This window comes from Culex pipiens, chromosome 3 (assembly GCF_016801865.2).
Source record: "Culex pipiens pallens isolate TS chromosome 3, TS_CPP_V2, whole genome shotgun sequence".
In the NCBI taxonomy this organism is placed as follows: domain Eukaryota; kingdom Metazoa; phylum Arthropoda; class Insecta; order Diptera; family Culicidae; genus Culex; species Culex pipiens.
In genome coordinates, this window is record NC_068939.1 from 72,278,726 (window position 1) to 72,298,945 (window position 20,220).

The following is a 20,220-nucleotide window of genomic DNA, read 5'->3' on the forward strand; positions in this document are numbered from 1 at the left end:
GGATTTTTTAAATATCAAAATTAAAAAAAAGGGTTTTCCCATACAAATTTATATGGAAAATTGAATCGCTTTGCGCAATGTGAGGACTTAACCAATCGTTCCCAAACTTTGGGGAGTTGTTTAGGACCCCAAAAAAAATTGAAAAATTGCTGTGCTCGTTGATTTTGAACAACTTTATTTTTTTCCATACAACAATATTACACCCTATTGTGACATATTCTTAACCGAAGTTTGCAAGGGATTTGCACCGCACCTTTTCCAGGGCGAAACCCGTTTATCGGCGTAATGAGTACCATTTCTGGCGCTGAGACAATGTCACGGCCGAAGATGCTCCTCCCAATGGACGCCGTTGGTTAATTGCGACACTGATTACGGGGTGATTACAGCAGCACCGGATGCGTTCTCTCTTTCGGCCGAAGGGATTAATACGGCGTGCGTAATTGTAGGGTGTTTTGGCGCAAATCGTTCTCGGTGTGGTGGTGTATTCAAATTCTGGATTTCGACAGTCGGGAAAGGTATTAATTACGAGTCACGCTTAAGAATAACTGTAAAAAGCTGGGGAATTTCATTCACATTTCTTTTCTTTTAGAACACGTTTGAGTTGGTAGTTTTGGGAATTGGTATATTTTGTTGTATATCTCTCGAATGGGTAAGCTAATGCGTATATTTTATTCGAATATATAGTATACTATCTTCTACAGGAGAATGCTGGAAGCTTACAAAAAATGTCTAAATTCAGTCCAATTTGTTTGTTTTGGGATTCTTGTTCAGATCTCTTCTCTACTGCCGCCTGAGGCTGCTGCGAAGTCTCGCCCAAAATCTCGAGTTCGACTCGGGCGACTCAAACACGTCGTCGTCGCCCTCGGTCCAGCGCGTAATCGTCGTCTGCCCGCCGGAAACGTTCTCGTACGCAAAGCTGTCGTCCGCCAGGAAGGCTTCGCTAGTGCGCGAACCACGCCGATCACCGCCACACGGCAGCCGAATCAGTCCCGGCGGAACGCGCTGGTTCTCGGCCAGCTGACAGCGCACTCGCAAATACACGCAAATCGTCAGAATAATGCCAAAACTGGCCCCTGCCATCAGCTCGTTCACGTCCAGCGTCGAGTCGGAAAGCACGGCACCGTAGCCGGAGCCACCGTTCATCATTCCGTGGGCTAGGTTCCGGAGGGAGTAGTGGAGGCGCGCGCTAAAGACCGCGTTGACGCCGTAGAAGAGGCCGGCGGCACCAAACAGGAACCCGTTCGCGAACAGGAACATCTTGATCGAGCTGAGCAGGAAGCCCACGAGGGTGGAGCTGATGAGCAGCGCCGTGACCAGGTAGGGGTGGGTGAACATGTTGCCGACTGGAAAGATTGCAAATTAGTAGAATTTTTTTTTATAATTGAAGAATTCGACGACATTTTTTCCGTCAGGTTCGCTGTTGTTCCAGCGGTGTTCGGAATGACAGCCCCCATACATTTTGAGCAGTTTTAAGAGAAAAAATGCGTTTATAATGAAAAATCAAACATTTTCAGAAAAGTGGGGTACTGCAAAGTGTGGCAATTTCGCTAACGATCATAATGCGTGATGAATTGTAGCGATTAATTTTGGCTGGTATTTTATTTAGACGATTTTCCAAAAGAGATGATCGATATTTTGGATAACTTGAGTTATATGTTGCAAAAGTTGAAAGTAATTATCAAATGTAATGTAAAAGTGTTTCAACATTACTTTTCTTCCAGTTTGACCAAAATATTGATTTTAAAAAAGCATTTTGGTGATTTTTTTGAAAAATTCGAATAACTAGCAATTTTTTGAGAAAATTATTGTAATTATGCTGTAATATGACTCTAATAGTTTGTTCTATCAATGATACACACATAAGGAGCATTATCAATCAATTAAATCTTATTTAAATCAATTTTTCAAAAGAGCTTTTTGGTAAATTCGAGGAAAAAGCATGAAAAATTAACTCAGCCCCTAAGATTTATACATCATTCGATTCGTTTTTACAATTGCCACACTTTACAATAACTTTCATCGATGTTTAAAAATATTTGAATAAAATAAAAATCAAAAACTGCAAAAAAAAGAATATTTCCAAGCACGCTGTCATTCCGAACATCGTCGCGTAGTGCTTCTACTCGCCACCAGCATGCGTGCACGTTTCTGTCGAATCACTCAATATTAAGATGCAAATCATATTAGTCATTGATAATGACTTTACACATTTTCTGATGAAGTGCACCGTTTCCAAATCATAAACATGTCAAGGTGAATTTTCAGTTTTTTTTTTTTTTTTTTTGCAATTTAAGTCATGAATGATAAGCACCCGGCAAAAAATATGTTCGAAAAACTGGGAAAACTTCCTATAATTATCTCTTTATGACATTGTTGATCAGACTGCTGGTTGCTGGTAAGGCCATTGAAAATTTTATTTCAAGTTTTTGTCTTCCTTTAAAAACTCCACAAAAAAATAGGGAGCAAAAAAATGGTATGACTGAAAGTTGAAATTTTCATCAAAAGAACATGTACAATTGATCTGAAACTATTTAAAATACATTGTATAACGTTCAGGGATGAAATAATCGCAAAAAAAATCAATTTCGCTTGCGAACTTTCTTCACCCACAAAAGAGAGAGTAGGCAAATCACGCAAAAGAAAATCGCTCCCGAACTTCTCCAAGAAAATCAATCTGCTGATGACTTTTTGTGAATTTCCTTGTCAGCACCACTTAAAAATATTTATTTCACTTTGTTTACACACATTGCCCATCTACAAAATGTGACAGGTTACACTTGCAAGTGTAGTGGTGAAAATATTTTCCGCCGAATAATCAAGATTAGAGGTGGGCAAAAAAAGAGCGAGCTGCTCAAAAAGCCGGTTCACTAAAAAGAGCGAACGAACCATGGCCCTCAAAAAAAGAACCACGGTTCTTTTTTGAACTCCGTCTTTTGAAAAAAAAAAACCGTTCCGAGATGGATTGATTTTTAAACTTGTTATAAATACAATTTATTGAATTTCGAACAAATTGTAGCAATGCAATTCCAAATTGAAAAATAATTGCTGATAAAAATTAATCACAATATAGCACTGCCGCCAAACACCACTTAAAAGTTTTCAAACTCATTTTAAGTTTCCTACTTTTCTTCCAAAAGTAAAATGAATTTCTTAACAAAATGAAAAAACTTTGCATTGTACAACTGATCGTACATTAAAGTATTACACGAAAAAAAAAATTAGCATTTAAAATTGCTTAGCTTGTAAAATATTACCTAAAATCTACTAAATAGCTGAGAGATTTTGAAAAAATAAATAAAAATTAAACTTCAGCGTTTACCTACTTTATCGATTAAATCAGAATGTAGAAACGAGTTCACAGAATATTTTCTCCAAATAAAATGTCAGCATTAGTTCAACTTTAGCAAAAATAAACGCAATTTTAAAATTGATAGCAATTTCTCCAAAATCAAGGATTCAAGTTTGGATGCCATTCAATTATTTCAAAGTTTAGGTTCGAGTAGAAATCTTTATAAAAGTCCAATGTAAAATAACTTTGAAAACCACACCATTCTTAAACATAACCTTTTTATCAAATTTTGAAAAGAGCGAAAGAGCCGTTCAAAAGAGCGGCTCTTTTTAATGAGCGAACGAAAATGAGCGGCTCCTAAAAAAGAGCCCACCTCTAATCAAGATGATGATTTTTTTAGATTCCTTTTACCGATCTTTCGTGCGCGAGAGAGGAGAGCCATGCTCCCTTCGGATGTTTTCTCTTGATAAACGTCCAATGATTTTCTTTTGATGATGATTATTCCATCGCTGATAACGTTTATGTTCGCATTTTAAACAAATAGGGCATTTTTAGACCTAAAAAAAAAATACTGATCGGAAAAAGACATAAAATTTAAAAAAAATATTTTCATAAGTTTTTTGATATTTTGCAAATTTTTGGTAGTAGCATAACTTCAAAATTATGAGAAACGAGCTTGAATTTTTTGTTCCTCCCTCGAGCAACATTTGAAAAGGGCACATAAGCATTTTGACAGCCGGAACTATTTTGCAAATTCCGAGACAACAGGCCAAACTAGCAGTGTTGGAAGGTAGCTGAAGACGCCAGCTATTGTTTAACACTTTTAGTTTCATGAAAAAGTTAAAATTAGCCTGCGAATTAGCTATACAGTTCAAACTGTCAGAAATGACGATGATTGACGATTTTTCTTAATGTCATCGAAATAGCCCTCATTTTACAACTCGCGATACCTGAGAAACAATTTTCAATGTCAAAGAATGAAACTTTTGTGAAATTTTCTGCTCCTTTTTTTTAAATGACTTTGTTTGTTTTAATCAAGATTAATATTTTGAAAGGTCTAAAAACACAAAACCATTTTCATGTGTTGGGCAAGTAGATTTTTATATTATTTTTTCATTGAAATTATATCTCAGCAACTAGCAGTCAAAAAAGAAAATTGCAGAAAATTATCCCAGCTTTTCGAAAATATTTTGGAGTGCTGATTTTTAATAAAAATTGCAAAAAAAACTGAAAATATTTAGAAAAAAAATACCGGGAAGGTCAAGTTCCTAGAATGCCTACAATGTTGAAGAAAATCTTGTGTTTTACAAACCCACATTCGAATTTCTATTTCTAGAATTTCTAGAGACTCTCGATGAACAAAACTAATATGAACTACGTTATTCAAAGCCATTCCGGTTATGGTTTCAGAAATGGTCACTCATGGTCACTACTTTTAAAAATCGAAAAACTGCAAATATTTTGCGGAAATCAATCTTTCGAGGGCTATTTCTTAAAAATTCAATTTTACATTTAAAAAAGATGTCAAAAAAAATGTATAGAAATCACTATTTCTCAAAAAGTCATAACTCGGCGGCAGAATTTTTGAAAAAAAAATACGTACATATTTTGGGAAATTGAGTTTTTGTGTAAAAAAAGTTAATGTAAAAATCGGCAATTTTTTTTCGTAAACCTTTTTTTTCTGAATATCAACAATACCTACAACATTGCCGCAGACACAAAATCGATGAGAAAATTCTTTCAAAGGATACAGATTTTCGAATATTTACGTATCATTTGTGTATGAACAGTAGGGTGCCCAGAATGTGGAACTTTTTTTCAAAACCTCGCTCCACAAGCTGAATATTGTTCCTTGACCTATTTTAGGACTCTGGGCCAAATATGAGCAAAATCGGTTATCGTTTACCCATTGATACTCGGAGGTGAAGTTTGTATGGGAAAAACCGAAAAAATGTATGGAAAACCCAAGTTTCTTACGGTTTGGTCTGCACGGTGCGCTACTTGCATCCAAATATTCACAAAAGTGAGATTCTTATTGAAAATTTAATGCTCTACAACTTTGTAGAACATACCAAAACTGTAAAACTTGATCCTGAAAAGTTATTAGCGATTTAAAAAAGTCATTTTTGTATGAAAAACATTTTTTTCGCCAACTTTAGGCTCGGGTATCAATGGGTTAATCTCATCCAATTTCGCTCAAAATTTACACAGATGCTTAAAATAACCCAAAAAACCGTTTTCCGCTTGTGGAGCAGGGGGTCATTTTTTCTGGGCACCCTAATGAACAGCTGTAAAAATTGTATGTGTGAACTAATGACACAAAATAGCTTCTTTGGTCATATGGAAGTTTGAGCCAAATAAAAAAAATACAAATAAATCTATACTTTTTGGAACGCTTAGCTTTTTTAAATATTTATCAGGGGTCATCTTTGGTCATGTTTATTAATACTCAAAAGCTCGGGTAGTCATTTGACCTTTATTTTTTTTTCTTTAAAATCTCATAACTTTTGGTAAAATTGACCAATTTGGATGCTTCCGGTTGCAAAAGATCCAGATTTGTCTATATTTTGAACTGTCAGATGGAGGACAAATATGGTCCACTTTTACCGGAGATATTCCGGATTCCGTTGGGGTACCTCGACCCGTTGGACTTAACCATGTCAATTTTTTTTTGCAGAATGATGTATTAGGATGAAGCCTTTGCATCATTTCCGGCATTGTTCTGTGAAAAATTTATTATTATATTGACCCGAACCCCAAATCGGAATCCGGAATATCTCCGGTAGAAGTGGACAATATTTGTCCCCCATCTGACAGTTCAAAATATAGACAAATCTGGATCTTTTGCAACCGGAAGCATCCAAATTGGTCAATTTTACCAAAAGTTATGAGATTTTAAAGAAAAAAAAATAGGGGTCAAATGACTACCCGAGCGTTTGAGTGTTAATACCTTTCATGAAAAGAACAACATGCTTTGACACATTTTGTTGCCAGTTAACAGCTATTAATGTAAGTTTAAATTAAATAAAACGCTGAAAAAATCGTAAAAGTTGCTGCAAAATAATGAAAATATCAAAGCGGCGAAAGATAATCTTTGGAGTTTGTAGAATAAGCCTAAGTTTATGCCGCCAGATTTTTTTTGTAGAACAAAAGTTGCCTAAGAAAGAAAAGGAAAGGAAAAAATATCTAAAAATGCTACTCACAAAATCCAAAGTAAAACACGCTGCACAGCAGAAACCCGATCACCACGTTGCACACGATAATCATCGCAATGGGGCAGATCACCGCCAGCACGGTAAACAGAATCGCACACACGATCGCCCCCGCCACCAGCATCGCAATAAACTCCTTCTCCGTGACGACCAGGTTCCAGCTGGTGGCCGCCTTGATCGTCCCAAACGCCCCCACGATGCCACCACAGATGAACGCCTTCACGACGGACGGACAGAATCCGATCACGATTTCGGCCGCCATCACCACCGTGATGATGAATCCGAGCACCCGGGTTGGAATGTTGAACTCGTAGCAGCCAACGATGTTCAGGAAGGGCTGGCAGGCGTACGTGTGGACCGGGACGTACGCGGAAAAGCCGTGGTTAACGGGGTCGAAGGCGACCGTGACGAAGACCATTCCGCGACCGACCTGCCGGTCGTAGACCCGCTTGATGCCGGTGAGGAGGGGGGAGGTGAGGTTGTTTATCTGGCCGGAAGCCTTCGCGTTGGCGTAGCTGATCAACTTCCGGATGTAGGTGAAGTAGGTGCGCTGGGAAAAGTCGTACGAGGGCATCGACAGGTAGTACGACTCGTAGCGCAGGTTGGACTTGCCGCACTGGTTCTCCGGCGGGGGGATTTGCTTGGCGAGGGAGGCCGGTGGAGTGTCCACCTCGATGGTGGAATCTTTCAGGGTTAGATTCATTACGGGTGAGATTTCAACGGGGAACTCCAGATTGCATCCGCCCGGGAGGGGAGCCGTCTTATTGTACAGCATCAGCACCAGCGAAACCATCACGTCCTCGTGGACGTTCGTGTTGATCGCGTACAAGGTGCCGTCCCCGTACAGAACCAGTCCGACGTTCCGCCCGGTTAGGTGACTTCCGTCGATGATCGTGGCGTTGTAACTGAGCGTTATGTTGTACTCGTACGCGTTGATCTGGATCAGCGCAAAGCCCACGTCCCGGCCGTGGTGGTCCATCTGGCGCAGTTGGATGGCCGTGTTGGAGTACGCCGGAAGGACAATCTCGTGATAGTCGTTGATGTCGTTCATTTTGATGTGCTTTGGGACGATCAGCTCGAGTACGTCGTAGCCTGTAATTGGAAGCAATTAACCATCTCGCTGTTTGTGGTAACTTGACGCGCTGGACTTACGGTAGCTGTAGAGATCGTCATCCGGCGTCGTCGACGCCGCCGGAAGAGACGAATTCGTATCTTCATCGATTTTGGGAATATCGTTTGCTCGACCGAAACCAAGGTAAAGAATAAAAATTAAACAGACGAACTTGCGGTGCACAAATTTAAACTTCATCGGTTAGAACTGGTGAGGATCTGGACCACACAAACGGATTAAAACCCTGGCCAAAATCTAAACAATCCGTCAACCAACCGGAATAAAAACAAAACATTCAGAAATACCACAAAAACAAAGAGTTGCACCCACCGAGACTGTTGGGTCAATCTAGTACTGCCTCTTTTTCCTCTCTGAACAGTGTCAGTAACTGACACCACTGCAAAGTGGGGGTCGTTCATGAATCCTATCCTAACAAGAAACTGCATGCCAGTTGCACAGTTGATCCGGAAACTCAACGAATCCGGCTTGCGAATCTCTGGACGGAAGTTTGGTTGTTGAATTCAAAGCAGAAGTGCAAATCGAACAACCTGTCGCACTCAAAACGAGTCGCTCCCAGCAGCAATAAGTAAAAACCATTCTTGTCTGATTAATATAAAGATAAATCTGCCGGGCTGCCCGAACAACATTTTAAAATAATCTCCTGTCAAACTGACTTTCGTTTCTTTTGCACAAGTTCTATTTGTCGACGGAACAGTTTGTGAAAAAATTTAAAGAGGTGAGAGAGAGATTTCGAGAGCAAGAGAAAACAAATAAGAGAGTTTCAATAAACGAGTCAGTCGATTGCTTAATCTCTACTAGAACAGAAGCGCGTTTCATTCCGTCCGGAAATGGCCGAGGGCGGCCATGAGATCCGCGACAGAGGTGCTCTAGAGAGATAGTCGGAAAAATTAGTAAGAAGTGCTGTGGGAGAAAATCCGCCCGACAAACTGACCTCGTCGACGAGTCGTCGGAAAGAAGTCGGATTGCGAAGAAGTGTCCTGTTGTGCTGTGGGAGCAAATACGCCCGACGAACAACAACGAGGTTTCCAAAGAAGATTGTCGGGAAAATTGATCTCGGACAAAACCACAAAAAATTGTAAAGAGAAGCAAGCTCGAACCAGAGGCTCCAGCAGTTCTTTTTTGACACAAATTGAAGAAAGACCTGCTATACCAACACGATGAAAACGAAACAGAGGTGAAAGAAAGATTTCGCGATGTCTTCAACGACAACCAACGTGATGTCATCGTGATGGACATCTACCCAATGCCAGCGCAACCAGACGCGTCCGCTTCCAACGACGTTGTCCCAACGCCTTGCGGTATTATGTCAGGATCCATCGACGTCGTTTATGACACTGATTTGCGATTGTTACTTTATTGCAAACCACGGAGTGCATTTCAGACTTCCGTTTACTAGGAAGTACCGTGCTGATCTGAATGTTCCACGCAGCCTACAGGTCAGCACAGCAACTGCTGGCATAAGATATCAAGATGGAGAAGGGATTTTTCACTTGGTGAGGGGGTCGAATTCGGAATGGGAAATACTCGACCAAACACCACTCTCACGCTGCTTAAATAACCAAATGGCGAAGATGCGTGTTGAACAAACTATTCCGGATAAGAGCAACTCGCATTGGCGAAGAATGGGAACTTTTCTGCCGGCGTTAGAAAGTGTGGTGTGTGATAAATGTCTATCGACACTCTCATCGAATCTTTACGCAAACATAAGAAATCTACTTTGTGCAACAAGGTGGCCCAAAGGCTTCAACAAGCCAATCCCGACATATTTTTGAAGCCCAAAAAGTCGACAAAATATGATGACGGGAAATACGACTTCATCAAAAACTCTTCTGTATACGACGGACAGGCGATCATCGTCGAATCAACAAGTGTTTAAACCACGTTCTCGTTCGGAAATCCCGGATTACAACTTCCTCGAATCGACCAGGAAATTAGTCGAAATCAACTTGTTGAAGATCTGGACGCCGTTTTTAACCATGAGTAACTTTGCAGAACAAGGCCGCGTCCTGAGAAGATGCCTACTGAGAGTGCTACGCTCATTCCTCATGATCATAAATGTTTGTTTTGCAAAAAACGCAGAAACGGTGGCCAAGGATGTGGTGCACGCAGTGTGTAGCTTGCTGCAACTCAGAGAAACATCATTGATCGACTATTTGATCACTACAATCTCCACAGCTCAGAATCCTTGTCAGAATCTGACGGAAATTTTCACCGAAAGGAAGGTTATGCCATATTTAGTGAGGCGACGAGTTAGTTCGGCCATCAAGAAATACCGCAAAAAGGTCGTCGAATGCAGCGAGTCGGAGGACTTTGACGAGGACAAGAATGGCAATGAATGCAACGTGGCCGAAGTTGCCGTCGAACAGATCAAAACGCGAGATGAACGAACTGCGCGGGAAGTTGAACAAATTGCGGGAACAAATGCCCGAGATTGAACGGCAGAAGCGCGAGTGGGTCGAAAAGCTCAGGAGAAGGGAGTCAGCAGGGGAATGTTGAGGCAGGCAACGCTCGTTAAGTTAGACCAGCAGAAATAAAATTGAACTCCTTTTGTTGATAATCGATAATGATATCCATTTCTTGGTCCTGGAATCGATTGTGAGCGCTAGGTGAACGAATCGATCATCTTTTACTCTGTAATTTATACACCCACGTTGATTAGTTTTTTTGCACGAATTTTAGTGTTACAAATACCGGCGCTAAGAATTAAAATAATCCTCTATTCCCTCCCCAAGTACCGGAATTTGTAGCGGATGTAGGGACACTTCGCATAGACGCTCTTGCTCCCATCACGTCACTAAAGGTATGGAGCGACGAGAAATTAATAAGCATGCCCCCTCAGTCGAACCATCAAAAGAGAAGCAGGCAATCCACAACACACAGCAAACGAACAAGGGAACACCCTACCGCGTATATATTAAGATTTGCCTGGTTTGTCTTCATTGATGTGGAGCAATTTGCCAAGGGAATTTCAGACATCTTTCGAAACTTTCGAAGAAAAAAATAACATTTCTTATACTTTGCACAGCATTTTTTATTCCTTTTTCATCTCTTATCCATTAAAGACCAACCCGGTCCGAACCGCGGAAGGGGGGGCGAGAAGCTTAATCTTCCTCCTCCTCCTCGGCAGCGCCGCCGCCGCTCGAGCCCTTCTTCATGTTCTTCCTCTTGACGCGTCCCGGACGGCCACCGCCGAAGGGCGACTTGAGCGAGAAGTCGATGTGCTTCTGCGAGTCCAGACGGACGATGAACGACGGAATGTTCACGACCTGCTTGCGGACACTGTTGTGGAATAGAAAGAAAGAAAAAACAAAAGATTAGTAAAAACTCAATTTGTTAGGATTTGCGAACAAATTTTGATAGTGTGAATAACAAAGATTGTTCTTTATTTTTCGGCCCGTTTCCTGCTACTTGGACAAGCGAGGAAAGGTTCCTAATAAAGACAATTTACTATTCCCCTTCGTTATGTGGTTTACGAGCAGTTACCATTGCTCTTCTGGCACCCTTGATCGGTACGGTGGAACCGGTAAGAGCGTGGCCCAGGGGTTAACAAAAAACACAGTTTGTTCCTTAAATTTTGCAATTAAATGTTTCGATATTTTTCGGCCCATTTCTCTTCATCTGGTTAGAAGCAGAAAGGTTCCTAATACGAACAGAGTTTACTCTTCCCCGACGTTTTGTTAGAACGTGAGCAGTTACCATTGCTCTATTGGCACCCGATGCCGGCAAGAATGGTTGTGCCGACTCCGAGCGTGGCCGCGGGGGTCTCAAAATACGTAATCCACTCGTGGAAAGGGGCTTCCCGTTTGTTTTCCGTTTGTCAAAATGTTTCACATTTTTCGGCCCGTTTCTCTCCATCTGGTTAGAAGCAGAAAGGTTCCTAATGCGAAGCGCTTTACTCTTCCCCAACGTTTTGAATAAACGTGAGCAGTTACCATTGCTCTATTGGCACCCGGAACGCCGAAGGGTTGTGGACGGATCCGGGCGTGGCCGTGGGGTTATTACGTGTGGAAGCACCTTTCCAGGAGTAGAATTACCAAGTTTTGTCAAAAAGTTTTTTTTGTATCACATTTTTCGGCCCGTTTCTCCTCATCTTTGTTAGAGGTAGAAAGGTTCCTAATGCGATTCTTTACAGTTTACTGTTCCCCAACGTTTGAATTACGCGAGCAGTTACCATTGCTCTTCTGGCACTCGGATTCGACAGGGTGGTACGTCGAACCAAGCGTGGCCGTGGGGTTAGAAAAAAAATAATGTTTGGTTTAGATTCCTTAGGCAAACTTAAGGAGCTATTAGACTATGGCAAACAAACAAACTCGAACTTGTTTGTGTTCGACAGTTTGTCAAATGCGCAAACTTGTTTGCGGCATACTCGCAAACAAAGCCAAATTTATACAGGCTGACGTTTCTGCAAACAAATGCAGGTAAACTGTCAAAAAGTTTGTTTTTTTTTCGTAGTCTAATACTTCCGTTACGAATCCGCGCCAATTTAGAGCCAAATCGGTAAAGGTTTATATCACATACAGCTTTTTAGGATCAACTCGGATCGCTTTACACTCTTGAACAAAATTTTACAGCGTTAAATTTCACATTAGTACATCTCACTCTTGACCAAATTTCCACCATCTTCCGAGAAAAATCATAATCAAATATCAAATTTTGCCTTCCTCCACAATTTTTTTTTTTAAATTCACAAACAAATCTTCAGTTTTTAACCCCTAAACATTAACCGATTTGTCTCAAAATTGGCACAGATGCTGAATTTTGCTTAAGGAATCGAGTCAGAGGGTGTCCTAGAACCTACGAATTTTCAAAATTTCCCTTCATTTGGAGCCTAACATTTCAAAAGGGCACATAACTTTCGTAAACAATAGTGTATCCCTTTCATTAAAATTACAATTAACATAAGGTGTGAAAAGGACACACTCTTGTTTACAAAAGTTATGTGCCCTAATGAAATGGCAAGCACAATTTGTCTTGACACCCTAAATCCCATTTTCAAATTTCCGACTTTTCCAAAACCTCAAATATGAATTTCTAACCCAAAATTGATTGCAACACGACAATTGTTCATAAAAAGTTAACATCAACAATAATAAAATCAAAATAAATTTAATAAAAACAATAAAACCTAAAAAAAAAAACAAAATATTACGTTTCATTTTTAAAATTACCAATCCAAATTTTAGTTCTATTTGTTGAGTTAAATTTCTTATTCTTAACTTTTTTTAAGAAAGGATTAACATCAGGACAGCGTAATTCTTTCCAGATGTTTAAAAATTTAATGAATTATTTGTTATTATCAGTTTTCCCTTTTTAGTGGATTTTGAAATTAAATTCCAAAAATCAATGTTCAATAACCAAAATTCATGTACTGTCCGGACCAAATTGTCCGAAGGACATGGACAAAAATTCAGCTTGGAAAATCGAATAAAAAAAATGTTGTCTTAAGTATGACCCTTTAGTTACTCTAAAGTGATTTAATCTAATCTAACACAAACGCAGCCAGTCCGATGAAAGCATATTGGAAATTCTTGTGATTAGATTACGGCCCAAACACTTTTCTTGTCAAACGTTTTAAAGCGGCCAGCCCTACTGCGTTGTGTTTACCGCAGAGAGGATTCTGTCACATTTCACAGAATCTACAAGGGAGGAAGGATGCGTGGACATACCGTTAGTTACTCTAAAGTGATTTAAAATTATTAAGTTGGCGTGATAAAACAGTGAAAAAATAAGTATTTTACAATTTAATAGGCAATCAACTATTCAAATTTGGCTGAAATGGGGTCGCAGAACTCGAATTTGTTGTTAAATAAAATAAAAAAAAATGATTTTTTCATTATTCGATTATCCGAAGTCGAGTCTGAATTGTAGTCCATAAAAAAAACATTTTTGCAATTCCGTCGTGAAACTACTAACTTTTCCTGTCATTCTCGAACGACCTAACAGTCTTTTTTTTCTACCAAAATAACAGAATCGAATAAAAACACTTTACAAAACAAATGCTCAAAAGTTCTAGCACTTGTTTTGAAAATAAATACTTTTCAGCATTGTTTTGACTTAAACGGTGGATTGACTAAATACATGGACATTTGGCTCATAATTCCATTAATAAACTACTATTTTATAGCAATGAATAAATCTTAGTTAAATAAGAAAATATGTTTTACCTCCCATTTAAAAAAAAAATTTTTTGAAGGGAACAATTAATTGAACATATCTCGGGTTTGTTTTCAAAAGGTCGTAAGCGCCAGTTGTCTAAAATTGAGTTTTCGACATGGTTGCAATGCACTACTAACAATCTACTCGGGCAGAATTTTCAAAAAAATAAATTTAAATTAATTTAAATTTAGAAGTCACATACGTCCTTAGTGATGCAAGGTCGTAAGTACTGATAATTTTAAACATGTAAAAAATGCTAAAAATTTTAATTCACTTGACATGGCTACCATAGCTTATAGTCAAAGCAATGATTTTGACTTAAAATATGCCCTTGAAACCCTGTTACATATTAATAAGAATTAAAATAATGGTCGAAAACTTGTTCATCGTTTTTCTCCACTTAAGGGGTTCAGCTCTTACAACGTTTTGAAAGCTAACCCGAGAAATATATCATTCAAAATGCATTTCCCAAACACGGACGTAAACTTCAAGTACCTAGTTACTACACAATGCAACATTTCGAAAGTCAATTATTTCAGTGGATATCAAATTCTATAAGAATTTGAATTCCGGAACACCGTGTTTTGGGAAACCAGTTCTTACAGAATTTGATATCAACAGAAAAAAAGACTTTCAAAATGTAGAGTAGTCGAGATTGAAAAGGATAAGAAGAATCAAAGCCGAAGCCATAATGAGAAGACGTTGAATGCCATGTACTGAAGGATCCGAAGATTTGCTAAGTTTTAATGGTTGGAGCAGATGCTGGAGAAAGCTCATTTAAAAATTGTCTTTCCACCGCTTAGAAGGAAATGAATCTGATGACGTCATTGAGAAAACAGTGAATGTGTGAGCCAGATTTATACAACGAACAAGCAAACGGAACAGTCCACTGTGACTTAGAAATGACCAGTTTTGAAGAAAATAACCGAATTTGTGGTAGGTAATGAAAGAGTTTATGCAGTGTTGCCGATTCAACAAGAATTTTAGTGATGAAGCGGTAAAATATGGTTGAATCGAAATTCCGTGTTCTAAGTACTTGACATTCACGTCGGTGTTAGGGAAGTGTTGACTTCAATTACGGATTTAGCACCCCAAAACAGAAACTTCTCAAATCTCCAGTAATCAAGATTATTTAAGTGAGTTTGTTACCTCTTTCGAACGTCGATCCACGATCCAAGTTCTTCGTCGAAGCTCCCTCCGTTGGGACGGGGACACGCAGCTTATCCTCGCAAGTCCGTTCTCATACTCGAGAGAGAGTTTGATGGAGCAGAACGTTCAAGTTCTTTGCGATTGGACGGGCACACTCTTGGTAGAGTGGTCACAATCACGGTGTGAGGCGTTAAGTACCCGGTCAGGAATGACCCGGCACCTAAGTGGCACTCACGATCATTTGCTTCGGCACGAGGCCTTGGCAAAATCTCTCTAGAGAACTGAGTAAGAGGAGAAAGGCGGTGAGCTTCTTGGAACTTGGAAAAGCTGAAAGGGGGCTGTTTTGGTGGGAAGGGGAAACGGGAACTCATAATTACCGGATGTGACGCTGGCGGATCAGAACGCGGGCGTGATGGTAGGACTTGGCCAGTCCCAGCTTGAACACCTGGGTCTGCAGGCGACGCTCCAGGAAGTCGTCGATCTTCAGGCCGAGCACGTAATCGAGCTTCATGCGGGACTCGTCCAGCACTCCGATGCGGACCAGACGACGCAGCAGGGCGTTACCTACGAGGGGGAGAAGACGCGGTCATTAATCTGGTCTTGACCATCAAGAATCTACTCCGTAGTAAACTGAAGTCAGTTGATAAAAGTTACTTTTCAACAAGAACAGTTCTGCCAAGAGGTGTCAGAATAAGGTGGTAACTAAAGAAATTTCATCACAATCACAATTAACTTCCAGCGGAACCATGTTCCGACAACTCACCCTGGAACAGACGCTTCTCGTCCTTCTCCTCGAGGGTCAGCAGCTCACGGGCCGCCTTCCGGATCTTGGCCAGCGTGTACTTGACGCGCCAGACCTCGCGCTTGTTGCGCAGACCGTACTGGCCGATGATCTTCAACTCCGCATCGAGGCGCGGCTTTTCGAACGGACGACGGGGCGTCACGTAGGTCTTGGAGAAGACCGACGGAATGCGGTGGTTTACCATGGTTTAGCCTGCAAAAAAAAAAGAGCCGGAAGAGAAGAAACAAGATGGAGTTAGAAGAAACGTGGCGAAAACTTTGAATTCGAAAATAACTAACAAATTCTTATTATATCTCGCTACATTCACTGCATTAAACTTGCGCACAACTAATCAAAGCTAATTAAAATCGAAAATTCCTCAAACTTAAACAATTCCCAACACAAAATCCGCCGAATCTTACCTGAGCAGTCCGCTGGTGCGTGTTGCTTTGTCGAAACCAGACAAGAAAAGAGATCGTCGAAGCCGACGGCGGAAGTGAGCTTGACAGCGCGGCACGAACTCGCGTGAAGCAAAATGAAGCGGCGCTGCAAAGTTGAAATCAAGGGGTGACGAGGGGTCGGGCGATGCGATAGGGGAGAGAAGAGATGAGTAATTTCTTTTTTTTTATGTTTTCAATTTTGGGTTTTGTGAGTTTTCGGTTTTTCAGTTTTAAATTTTGAAAATTTTAGAAATTTATAGTGTTTATATTACATTTTGAATTTTTAAACCCTCAAAATTTAACTTGTGTTTGAAATTTTGAGCATTATTTTTTAATTGTTGTGGATTTTTGTTTTTTTCTTTTAATTTTTTTGTTTTTATAGTTTTGATTTTTTCTTTATTTCGTTTTAAATTTAAACATTTCAATGAATTTTTGTATTTCTAATATTTTTTATTTTAATTTCTTTTTTTAAATTCTTAAGATAAAATAACAGTTATTTTTACACTCAACCCCCGGTGGTTGGTCACTTTTTCGTTTGACACTTTTTTAGTTTGTACCCCGTTGGTTGGTCAAAGTCAAACTAAAAAGTGACGAACTGTCACTTTTTACACGGCGCTCACGCGTACTATCAAAACAAACGTTTGGTAGTATGTGTGAACTCCGTGTAAAAGGGGTGTCAAACTAAAAAGTGACCCCGTTCGTTTGACAACAGTTGGTGTCAAACCTCGGGGCAAGACAGTGAGCAAGGGAGTTACTCTTATTACTCCAAGTTCCTCCCATTTTCTCTACTTTGCTCCCGTTTGCTCTGAAAATTTGCTTTTGACGGTTTTTCAACTCATTGTTCTCGGTTTCACTGAATTCCTCCCGATTCCTCCCGTTTGCTCCCATTTGCTCTAGATTTCTCTGAGAGACGAAAGAGAAAAAATGAGAGAAGAGCTAAAATGACGTTTTGTTTATTTACATTTGACTGATAAAGCTTGGATAGAGCTGCACAAAGAAATTTTTAGAAAATAAGCAGATTTTTTTTAAAAGGGGCGACAAAATAATTGTTTGTGGTGTTTTTTTACAAGCTGGAGGTTTGCGATCCGTTCAGGCCCAAAATGGGGATAGATTGTTCGCGTGGAACAGGCGCCAAGGTAAGATTCTTTTTGCCAAAAGAAAAGATTTTTTGTGTGATTGTTTGTGCGAATTTTTGCTTTTTTCCGCCAGGTTGATTGACTGGCTCGATTTCCAAGTTTTGCTCGGAGTGGAAGCAACAGCTGCATCGTCCTCGTTTGCATCCTGTGGTCCCACCACTCAACCCAAGAAAGTGAACCGCGTCCCCGCAAAGCAACACATCTAGCGGAACTTTTACTAATTGGTGGACGAATTTATCAACCACCTCTCGAAGATGCCCAAAAGTATGGCACATCCGGCGGTGGTGTTGACGACTAAGTTGTCGAATTCGGCCATTAGTTTCTCGTCGTCGGGTGGTCCAGTTTCCGGTTGGACGATTCCATCGTTAGTGCTGAGCCGGGATTGATATGAGAACTGAGGAGGAAAAACGAAACTCAACTCTGTAGAGAACAAGACGAGGATACTCAATGTTAAGCAAAACAACTTAATCGATTGAAATATTCAATGCAAAATAAATGCTACATGTAAGTCTGGCCATTTGAAATGTTAGAGTCGAAACTCGAACGGTTTTGATTGCTGAGTGAAATAAGCCAGCAACGCGCGAGTGACCGTATGAGTGTGAGTGCCTCGCGCTTGCTGCTGCGCAACGCGAAGCGTCGAAAAAAGAGAGAGCGACAAGACAAAATCATCGATTGCTGCGATGCACACGAGAGAGCCGTGTGTGTGTTCGCGACTCGGGGTCTTCACTCTTCAGTCTGGTTTGTAAATTTGCAGTGGATGGTCGTTTGACGACATTTACAGCACAGACAAACAGACGTGAATCATCATTGATTTTATCAAAAAATCCATCGTTTACCAAAGAAAGTTCGAAATTGGGCTGCACACTAGCGCTATCTGCAGTCCTGTTGCGAAAACATCATCATTTCGATAAACCAAATTAAGCGTGTACCCATTTTTCCCTCTAAGCGTGTACGAATGAAAACTGACAGGTGTTTGTTTATGTTTGCTGTCGATTTTGTTTTCTCATTCTATGCCCAGAAAATTCGCAAAAGATGGGCTGGAAAGTTGAATAATCCTGCTAAACTCCCATCATAATAACATTCCACCTAGTATTCCGCAGCATGTTCTGCCCTGTGACCTGCAGTTTTGTTTAGGAAATAAGATGAGAACCGGTGTGATGGGCAAGTCGCGTAAGATTGAATAAAACTGATCGCAGGCTGCGTGATTGTTATCTTCCAAGCTAATCTAACTGGCTGTGCCGGGTGTGGGCATGTAAAAGGGTTGGAGGTTCCGATTTAGTTTTAGCGGAGTGGCAATATCATTAGTTCATGTTAAAGTGAAAAAAATAGCCACGGTGCCAAGGCGAATGCTTCAGATTCAAGGTCTTCAAGGGGAACAACCTAGGAAATAGCATTTATACTGGCGGATTTCACCAAATTATGAGCATGTTTAACTGATGTCGGTCAAACGAAAAAAACAATGCAGCTGCTAGAGGTGAAGGGGAGTGGAAGTCCATCAATTAAATTGTGTTAAACTGATTTATTCTTTTACATATCCTGTTTTCAAAATGTTCAGTTAATCTACTCTGGACTGGCTTGAACTCCAGTGTCGTGTCTTTGTCTCCTCCTCCAAGTCTCTTTACCAAACAACAGATCGTTGGTCACGATGTCATCGACCGAAAGTCACACTTCTACCACAGACTGTGCTTCTACCATATCGAATTATTTCAAGAAAATCTACCGCAGTTAACCAAATCAAATTAACAATGCAACATTGGATTTTCTCCCCACGTGTTGGCTATAAAGAAAACATTGCACACACACACGGTGATGCACTGAAACGTCAAAGGGCCAAGGGATACGGTGGCGCCACCGACGACGTTCGTGTCTTGTTGCGGTACTACGGCATCCATTTTTTGACTGATTTGAATTTGAAATGACGGTTTTAGTTGGCGATGGTTTGAAAAAGAGTTGCACGTCTGTTTGTCTGTGGTAAAGCACTGCGCATATCTGAGGCCTTTTCCGCGGGGGATGATTCAGACCTTAATAAGTACAACCGAGTGCTCGAGGAACCACCCGGAATAGAATTTCCAGCTAAGTGTTAATCAAAATTGGCTTGCACCTGCCAAAGTTTCCAGTAACAGATTGATTTATGATGGCGGGTTATTAAGGTCGTGGGTAGAAATCCGGCGTCTACACCGTCATCTTCCGTAACAAGTCGTATAAATAGAGCAGATGAAAATACTACGCGACCCCCCAAGGTCCGATCTGGCACGAAGGGTTGTTTATTGAAACGATCGAGACGCAGCAGTGCATTTTTAAGAATGTCCTTCCGGTTAGCGTCTCCCAGAACTATAACCTTGAAAGCCGCAAATCAACCATCTCGACCAACAGGATGATTTCGTGCTCCTTGCGATCGATTGCGCCGATTCTGTTGACGGAGATTATCCAAGGCGCGGGATTCCGGACCACTCTCGAGTAACTCTCGTTTGTTCTGGTTTTTTCACTGTCTTGCCCCGAGTGTCAAACCATCGGGGTTTAAGTGTATAAGATATACAAAATAATTTTATTTTGAATTTCTGATATTTTGTTTTCTTAACGTTAATTTTTTTGAGCAACGGACAGGCAACAGACATTTTTATGCTTATTTTTTTAGTTTTCGTATTTATATCCTTTTTTTTATAATTCGGATTCCCATTTTTAAATGTTCAAGTTTTGTTTAATTATGGTCCTGAAGCCATATGTCAATTTTTATGTACAATGGTAAAAACGCGATTGCAAATCACATTTTTTTTCATTTTAACGCAAAAAAAAATAAAAATTGACATGACATTTTTTATGCATAATAAAAAGTTTTAAATAATTCATAAATAAAAGAAATAATCTTTCGAATTTTTAATATCAGAATCTTTTGAATTTTGAGTAAAAGAAGCTGTGAAACCCTTA

The 20,220-nt window shown here is 40.2% G+C and overlaps 2 protein-coding genes across 3 annotated transcripts; both read right to left on the minus strand.

The window, feature by feature from the left end:
• Positions 1 to 650: 650 nt before the first annotated feature.
• On the minus strand, positions 651 to 7,906 carry LOC120426787 (transmembrane 7 superfamily member 3-like). The gene is made up of 3 exons (XM_039591564.2): positions 7,654 to 7,906; positions 6,493 to 7,593; positions 651 to 1,343 (listed from the first exon to the last, which is right to left on the minus strand). Exons 1-3 carry the CDS (start codon positions 7,808 to 7,810, stop codon positions 781 to 783), a joined length of 1,821 nt encoding a protein of 606 aa, XP_039447498.1. The 5' UTR covers positions 7,811 to 7,906; the 3' UTR covers positions 651 to 780.
• Positions 7,907 to 10,639: 2,733 nt separating this feature from the next.
• Positions 10,640 to 16,290, minus strand: LOC120426782 (40S ribosomal protein S9). 2 transcript variants are annotated; one of them, XR_008212388.1, is made up of 5 exons: positions 16,142 to 16,290; positions 15,702 to 15,932; positions 15,316 to 15,502; positions 14,939 to 15,219; positions 10,790 to 10,912 (listed from the first exon to the last, which is right to left on the minus strand). XR_008212388.1 is itself a non-coding variant. In XM_039591556.2 (4 exons), exons 2-4 carry the CDS (start codon positions 15,922 to 15,924, stop codon positions 10,735 to 10,737), a joined length of 588 nt encoding a protein of 195 aa, XP_039447490.1. In that variant the 5' UTR covers positions 15,925 to 15,932; positions 16,142 to 16,289; the 3' UTR covers positions 10,640 to 10,734. The 2 variants fall into 2 exon arrangements, 1 of the variants encoding a protein (XP_039447490.1); XM_039591556.2 differs by lacking the exon at positions 14,939 to 15,219 and having other exon boundaries at positions 10,640 to 10,912; positions 16,142 to 16,289.
• Positions 16,291 to 20,220: the final 3,930 nt, after the last annotated feature.

Bases quoted from the DNA above. Each gene is read 5' to 3' on its own strand.
- LOC120426782 (XM_039591556.2), bottom strand. From the start codon at position 15,924: ATGGTAAACCACCGCATTCCGTCGGTCTTCTCCAAGACCTACGTGACG. The intron at 15,503-15,701 runs GTGAGTTGTCGG...TCCCCCTCGTAG, and splicing joins CGAGAAGCGTCTGTTCCAGG to GTAACGCCCTGCTGCGTCGT. The intron at 10,913-15,315 runs GTAATTATGAGT...ATTCCACAACAG, and splicing joins ATCCGCCAGCGTCACATCCG to TGTCCGCAAGCAGGTCGTGA.
- LOC120426787 (XM_039591564.2), bottom strand. From the start codon at position 7,810: ATGAAGTTTAAATTTGTGCACCGCAAGTTCGTCTGTTTAATTTTTATT. The intron at 7,594-7,653 runs GTAAGTCCAGCG...TTCCAATTACAG, and splicing joins TGACGATCTCTACAGCTACC to GCTACGACGTACTCGAGCTG. The intron at 1,344-6,492 runs GTGAGTAGCATT...CAATCTTTCCAG, and splicing joins CGTGTTTTACTTTGGATTTT to TCGGCAACATGTTCACCCAC.